The following is an 8,202-nucleotide window of genomic DNA, read 5'->3' as shown; positions in this document are numbered from 1 at the left end:
AGAGACCCGAGTGATCACTAATTACTAAGTGAATATGCTATCATAAGTCCATAAAATAGTATTCTCAACAATAAAATTGGATGTATTGATAAAAATTTAAAGGATTATTCTGAATAAAGATAAGCTAAGCACATATTAATAAAATGTCTGTTTATATGAGTTGATAGAGATATCAATTGCCAGTCCACTGTGACAATGTGGAAATCAACTACTATCTATGCGCAGAAGTCAAGGAAAGACTTATAAAACATAATCAAATATTTGTCATTTTGTCTGCAGCAAATGTTCCTTAATTTATGTGTCAAAAGTAATCTTTGTTTTTGATTAAATCTGTGAAGTTTCATATACTTCAACTTCCCCTGAATGAATTCATGTTATACCATGATGCTTTCTTAAAGTAAAAATGAAAGTCTAGAACCAGACGAAACTAACATGGGATTTTTGTTAGTGTTTTATCAAATTTATAAATTAATTGAAAAAACTAGTGTCTTTGAATATTAAGTCATTCTTTTCAAGTGCAAAGTTTTCACAAGTTCAAGTCTAGGAAATATTTAAGAATTTCTCCCATAAGATATTCTTTATTTTTTTAGTGCATGTACATGTACTCTGTCAACTCATTGCTTTCCAGTGGAGACTGTGCCTTATAGCTTCAGATATTTCCTTCTGAAGTCTACCTGCTAGTTTCTCTCTACATAGTTTACTGAAGTCTTAGGTTTGTTTTATCACTGATTCTCTAGGGATTAGGGAGTAAGCTATTATATTGTCTGCAATTAAAAATAAGTGTTTTCCTTGTTTTCTCATTCTGACACTCCCAGGACAGTTCTTATTTTATAGATAATTCAATAAAATATTATACATAATAAAACACGATGGGCTGGGTATCAGCTTCTTTTAAAAATTTCATACATGTGTATCTACATTGATTGTTCTTAAGTTCAGATTCTTTCGTCTCCCTCCTTCCTTGGTATTTCCTCTATCTCTTCCTTTTCATCACTGTCCATATTAATTTCCTTTTCACATTGTCTATACGTGTATACGTTCCCTGATTATGGGCAGGAACATCTATGACTTTAAAGTTAGAACTTTGTGTTGGAGTCATGTGGGCATTGTGATGACACAACTGAAGATTGTTGCTCTCCATCTCCAGATTCCATCTGTAGTCGATAGTTCTGTGATGAGAATTACTACTATTGATTATTTGAATGGTCATACATCCAAACTGCCTTATAAATACTTGTTAACATCCTTGGTCAAAAAACAATCTCAACACTAAAGGGAAAAAGCTTCCATTTATACTTAACAATGGTAAATAGGGACTTGTGGCTCCCAAAGATGCTGAGACTAAGTGGTAGAAAATCTCTTATCCCTAAACAAGTCATTTGTACTACTATCCCCTCTAAGGCTCAAGACATACTGCAGATGTGGAGAAAGAAAGAAATAGAAGAGATAGAAGATAGGGAGAAAGGTGGTAAAATTATATCATTCAAATATGACACAGCCATTATAATTATGAATTAAAAGAAAATGGGCCTGCTTCTCCAGAGTCTACACAAAACAGAACCACTCACAGTTATTCATGTATCATGGAAAGGTTCATTTGGACCACAACCCTTCCTACAGACATAGAACTACAGACATTGAAAGAGCCCAATATACAACTATTTTAAATTAGGAAGAGAAAACAAAGACTAGAGAAAAATCTGAATTATCATTTTATTTATATAACAGAGAAAAACCAATTTTCCTATCGAAGCATTAATACCTTCTTTAAAAGTCATTTTTATTATATTGGAAAAATTAAATCAATGATACATGATAAAGCACTTCATAAAATAAAAATAATAAATATAGCCCCAAGGGATAATGCTTGTGTAAAATGTAGGGTGCTTTGAGATTAATCCTAGCACCCTAAACATAGATATGCTGTATGTTTCAAAAGATAAACATAAATACAACATATTTTACTAGAAAATTCACTTCTACTATGTATTATTTGCAAAAAGTAAGGCTTACCTTCCTATTGAGAATCTGCCTAATGCTTTCTTTACATCCTTGTTCCTCAAACTATATATTAGTGGGTTCAGCATGGGAATCACTGTGGTATAGAACACAGAAGACACCTTCTCTTGCTCCAGAGAGTTACTTGAAGAAGGTTTTAAATACATGAAGGTGATAGAGCCAAAGAATATCCCCACAGCCATGAGATGAGAGCTGCAGGTTCCAAATGCTTTGGACCTGCCCTTTGATGACCTGATGTGAAGGATGTTGCAGAATATGAAGACATAGGAGATGGTGACAGCTAGAGTGGGCACCAAGGTGTTGAGCCCTCCAATGATAAATATGAGAAGTTCATTGAGATGTGTGTTAGAACAGGAAAGTTTGAGGAGGGGAAGAGCATCACAGAAGTAATGACTTATGACGTAGGTTTTACAGAAGTTCAGATTCATCATAGCGCTCGTATGCACCACAGCAGAAAAAAGGCCTAAAGTGAAGGCAACTAGCACTAACAGTAAGCATAGCCTAGAGGACATGATCACATTATACAGCAATGGTCTGCAGATGGCCACATAACGATCATATGCCATGACAGTCAGGAGGTAACCCTCAGTGACCACAAAGATTGCAAAGAAAAAGAACTGGGCCATGCACTCCGAATAGGTAATGAAATTTTTCTTCCCAAGGAAGTTCACCAGCATTTTGGGTGTAATGACAGTGGAATAGCAGAGATCAACAAAGGATAAGCTGCTGAGAAAATAGTACATGGGTGTGTGCAGCAGTGGGCTGACTGTGATGAGCAGGATCATGCCCAGGTTCCCCACTGCGGTTACCATATAGATGCCCAGGAACAGAAGGAAGAGGGGCAGCAGGAGCTCAGGCTGCTGTGTCAATCCCATCAGGATGAACACAACTGCTGCAGAATGATTCCCAGTTTCCATTATTTGAAGATTTCTGGGAAAATAGAAAATAAATATCTAGTTTACTGTCATAACACCAGAAGCATGCCTGATCTCATATGCAACTAAAGATTACACTTTTGGAAGACTTTTACTCTACTTCCAAATGAAATTAAATCTTCAAAGAGATATTAGCAAAGTGTCAATGTATTGTTTTCATCCTCCCATCCACAAATATCTAATGCATCACCTTTAAATTTGTCTCAAAGTTGGTTGTGAATTCAGATCACAGACTAAAATGCTTTCTTACTGATGTAAAATGATTTGTCTTCTGTATTCCAATACCAAGTTAACATTTTGCCCTAAGGATGTAGGTTTTTTTTTTTCCCTAACAGAGGCAATTTTTACTGAAGGACGAAGAATAGAAATTCTCTGTGTGTTTGCTTGTACATTTAACAACACAACTCAAGGAGCTGAGTCATGATTGTTGTGACTTGAAGCCAATTTAACTGACTAAGGTATAGTATCAACCTGTTTCTATTGTCTAACCCCTCCTCAAAAAATGCAAAAGAAGCTCTGTGAACCAACTCAACAAAATTTCAATCTGAAATGTAAATAGAATATCCAATAAAAAAATAAAAATAAATAAAAAGAAAGAAAGGAAGGAAGGAAGGAAGGAAGGAAGGAAGGAAGGAAGAAAGGAAAGAAGGAAGGAAGGAAACAGAAAATATTATCAAGCTAAATTTTCCCCTCTGCCAATGAGGTAGGGATAATGGGCATCACATGAATCAAGCTGATCACAGAAATCACAGCTTTGAAGCACAATATCTGAGTGTTTCCCAGCTGAACACTCCTTTTCTGTACAAATTAAAAATGTCTAAAGGGGGGTTTATTAGGAGGAGACTATCACAGCTTTTTATGAACATGCTTCCTCTTTTGATCTACGTCATATTCAAAAAGTGTTAGACATCTCATGATTTCTAGCACAGCTAGAATTTTAAATCCAAGAATCGGAAGCAAAAATGCAAATAGAAAAGACATGATTTTTAAGCCGTGTCTATTTTACCACAGTTAGTCATTAAGCACAGGAAATGAATTTCAGCAAATAGCCTACTTTACCTAGCATTTTATCAGCTGAAATCTCCAGGGGAAAAAAGGCATTTTTAATATCCCCAACACAAATTTTCAATCTATTAGCCACAGAACTACAGTAAGGTGAATCTTTCTGACTGGTTTCAGGGAGGAAATAATAACTACATCTTGGTGAGATTTTCTTCAAATAATTCAGTTTTACATGTCAAATTCCTGCTTATTAAATATTATCTATGTGAGTTTTTAGCCTCACCCAAGAGAAAAACATTTAAGTCACAGGTAATACTTATAAATATAACTACTTTGAATATATTTAAGCCTTAGAGATTAACATAGTTTTGGGAAGGCATACTTCTGGATCAGTGAGACAGAATGGGTCTGGAATGATTATTTATTCCTGAGACCTTTCTTCAACTACACTGATATTAAGATCCAAAATATTGGGAGATTGTTTTTCAGATTCTAAATCCTTGTTACAACAGTTCTGGTGCCTCCACAAAGTTGAGAGATTACCAGATGGTAAAGACAATGTCTCTAAGATGCCTGGTTTCCAACATAATTCTAACTGCATTCTCAAGACCCGTTTACCCACAGACAACTGTAGCTCTCACTTGACATCAAAGAAAAAGCTTCCCCTTTTTTCAGTGTCTGGAGACTATTACAGAAATATACAGCTTGTCAAAATGCAGACAACAAGTGACCAGGAGTTACCATGCCTCAATGTTGCATCTGCTCAGATAATATTGTGGAAGATGGAGTGGAAACAGCCAGAGGACCAGAATTTCTGTTGAAAATAGTGTCTTATATATAATAGGGATACAGTGCCAGTGAAGTCTCAACAATCTGATTACCAAAACAAGACCTGCATACTGACTGTCCCAGTGAGTGAGCCAACATAGATGGAGGGAATTTCTCAAAGCCTCATCCCTAAATTAAGAATTTGAGAGGGACATAGGAGTATTAGGATGGAGAAGAATGAGGGATGGAGATGAAGTAAGTATAGTACTTATGTATAAAAGTCTCAAAATATAATTAAAATTAAAGTACATAAGTAAAAATAAATTTTATGGAACAGAGAAAAAAAACAGCAAAGAGTCGAAAGGGGAAACAATTGTGTGGAAGATTCAAACATAGTTTCTCCAGAATTTTTACATACCCACAAAGAAGGAAGGATGAAGCTTCAGCCCCACTGCGTAGAAAGTAGTCTTGTTTTTGTTTTGTTTTCAATCTCTACCTGGAGGGGAGGTAGACGTATAATTGTGTAAAATGCATTGAGTCAGTCTAAGATGTAAACTGTCTCTAACCAAAAATACTCTCTCAATGCCTCTTGGATATTTGCTATGCTGATAAAGGCTGAGACACAGTGGTTTCCTCACTGTGCCTTGATAAAACATAGCCTCCAGTGTTACAATTGCTTAGTTCAAGGTTTACAAGGTATGTTTCCTCCAACTTAACCATTTTCAAAAGTGTGAATTGCTTAGTACCCTAATCATAATTGAAAATCCAATACTTCTGAAACACCTAAATACAATTGAAAATTATTACAAGAACATTTGCTCATGGACATACTAGAAAGAATGCTGTAACTAGATACCTGACCATTCAAGAAGTGGAAGCCCATGACAGTTTTAATCCTGGATCTGAAAAATAAAAAAAAAGCATGTGCTACATTTCTTCCCTCAAGAAATACCACAATCTAGCGGGTACAGTCTTTTTCAGTGGGAAATGCTTTTCTCATGGAGCCTTGTGTGATGACAATGTGTATTGACAGGTTACAGTTATTTCTTCCATTTTGATCGAGATAATGGTTAGTGTCCTCCCTAACTTTATTCTTCCTCTCCCTCTTTTTTAACTAGTTTTTCCTCACATATTACATGTTGATTCTATGTGGTTTACCTATATTATGGCATTGGACTTCTTTAGAACTCTTGAAGGAATATATATTTCTGATGTAGAAATCTAGGTTAGAAGAACTGAAGAATAGATTCAGAACTTGAGTTTAGGGTATATGGTTCCAGAAAAATACTTCCACTGGTTTTACCTAAGAGATGGCTGGTATTTTACTGACATTTGTTATCTAACTAACCACAAACCTGAGAGTATGAGAGATCGCTAGTGTGAATTATTTTAGTTGTCGAAAGATGGACCAGATGTCTAAGTTCCTTAAAAGGGCAATTCTAGATGATGTACAAGAGAAGGGACATTGGGTCTCCTTGCAGTTAACAACCTCAGCATAAAGGTCATTCTAGACAAACTTAAAACAGCAAGAGACCAAATCCAGCCAAGAATACTTTCTTCCATAATTTTATCTACTTCAAAGAAAATTAGAATAGGAGAAAAAATGGAAAAAAATAGATGTTTTTGGGTTTAACAGAGATATCAAAGGGGATGTTAAATATTTAGGGAAAAACCAAGAGAATATACTCCCAAACAATCCTTCAAGAGAGAGAAGCCCTCCTGTGAATAGTTTCAGTCTATTTTTCACATAATATGGCCTCAGTTGATCCCTAAAGGCAAAGAACCAAACTGGTGAACTGGTACTTATGATTTCAACTTGCCTGTTTCCATTTTACTCTCAGAGACCTTCAAAGTGAACCTGTGTGTATTGAAATCACTGAAGAGTCCACCTGTAAATAAACTTCTCAGTGTTTCTCATAGCTTTGGGCAATAAAAAGACTCATTTTATTAAGAAGCTAAAATTTTGGATATATTTACAATCAAGAAATTTTAATTTCAAAAGCCAACTTTATTGCTAATTGTGGATTTGCGAGTTCCAGCAAGTTATTTTGTGAGCTTTAATGTCAACTAAGCATGAGAATATACCATTCTAAGAATCCCTATGATGACCAAAAGACATAAGTGCAAATATTCAGTATATAAAACAGTAATCAATACTTAATATCTATTTAAAACTCATATATGGTCATACAGTGCAATGTGAAAATATACCAGCTTGGAATGAAGTATATGCTTTTTTTTTTAAATTCTTCTTCCTAAACTCTTCATCTAGATGTGGGTGATGAAAATATATTAACATTTAAGAATAGTAGGCTTATACACAGTTTCAAACTATGGAAGTTCAGAGTAAGGTTAGAAGTACCAAATACTATTCTGGAGGCCTGGGATAAACTGTGATACAGACTCTTTACCTTGTAGAGTATACTTTGGCTAGTAATTTTGAGACAAAGGGGAAACTAAGCAATGGTACATGCATGGATAAATTAATGATCAGTCTTCTCATGCTCTGAGATGATTTCTTCAAAGTAAAGCGAGAAGCAGAAATTTCTGTTTTCCAAAAGGTGATATATTTAGTGTTGATTTTTCCCCTTTGGTTTTTTTCTTTTAGAAATGTGTAGAAGTTAATATATAAGATACAGAGTCCTGGTTAAACGTCAAATAGAAATGTTTTCAGAAATCAAATGTTTTAGTCATGGATTCCTAGTAAGTTTCTCTGTACCACACTGGTTAAAAGTCATATTATAGCAACAGCAAAAGAATGCTAGGAAAAAAGACAGGAGATATTCACTATTAGAGAGAATACTGAAACAAATACTCCCATGTAAAACTAATATGTTGCATGTACATAAAAGTCATTGTCAAGCCAACTGCTTCTCTACAAGATATTATGCGGTTGTCATAAATGACACTGAAAACTTACCTAGGTCCAGCACAGAAAGCAAAACTCTTATAAACTGCTTACTTTCTTTTTCATGTAGCAGATAATTATTATGACATTCAAGAAAATGCCCCCGGCTTTCTTACACATATTGTATCAAGTGCTGAAATAAATTTTTTTTGCCCGACTGGATTATCAGTATTCACCTAATAGAACAAACTATCAGTGTCCTAAAGAAGATCACCACTAGCTTCCCAGGACAGATGAGTGTGCTGTGAAATGGAGCCTTTATGTGATGCTCCTGAGACTTGGGATTTACTATGAATTCAAAACATTCATAAGTTCACAAATCCCCTATAGTCTAGAGCATTTAAGAAGAGCCTTCAAGAATGACTTCCGAGCCTAATGTTACCCTCTGTCCCAAGAGTAATGATGACAATTTTAAAGAAAGTTCTTATTATATATTCACAAGTCATCTATCAAGATGTAAAATTAAGTTAGATGTCAGGTTTTTATTTATTAAATTTTTATTAATTCGTTTTACACAGAATATTTCTTTTGTTTAGTCTTAGGTAACTCAAAAGCATTCAAAAACAAAAT

General features: G+C 34.9%; 1 protein-coding gene across 1 annotated transcript; it reads right to left on the bottom strand.

Moving 5' to 3' along the window:
- Positions 1–1,705: 1,705 nt before the first annotated feature.
- On the bottom strand, positions 1,706–7,836 carry LOC114611243 (olfactory receptor 8D1-like). Its single transcript, XM_028755888.1, has 2 exons — positions 7,645–7,836; positions 1,706–2,949 (listed from the first exon to the last, which is right to left on the bottom strand). The coding sequence occupies exon 2, from the start codon at positions 2,934–2,936 to the stop codon at positions 2,010–2,012; it is 927 nt and encodes a 308-aa protein (XP_028611721.1). The 5' UTR covers positions 2,937–2,949; positions 7,645–7,836; the 3' UTR covers positions 1,706–2,009.
- Positions 7,837–8,202: the final 366 nt, after the last annotated feature.

The sequence above is a fragment of the Grammomys surdaster genome, unplaced genomic scaffold (genome assembly GCF_004785775.1).
Source record: "Grammomys surdaster isolate TR1022 unplaced genomic scaffold, NIH_TR_1.0 126086, whole genome shotgun sequence".
Lineage (NCBI taxonomy): Eukaryota > Metazoa > Chordata > Mammalia > Rodentia > Muridae > Grammomys > Grammomys surdaster.
Note: the sequence above shows the minus strand (reverse complement) of the source record. Positions and strands in the feature narration are given on the sequence as shown.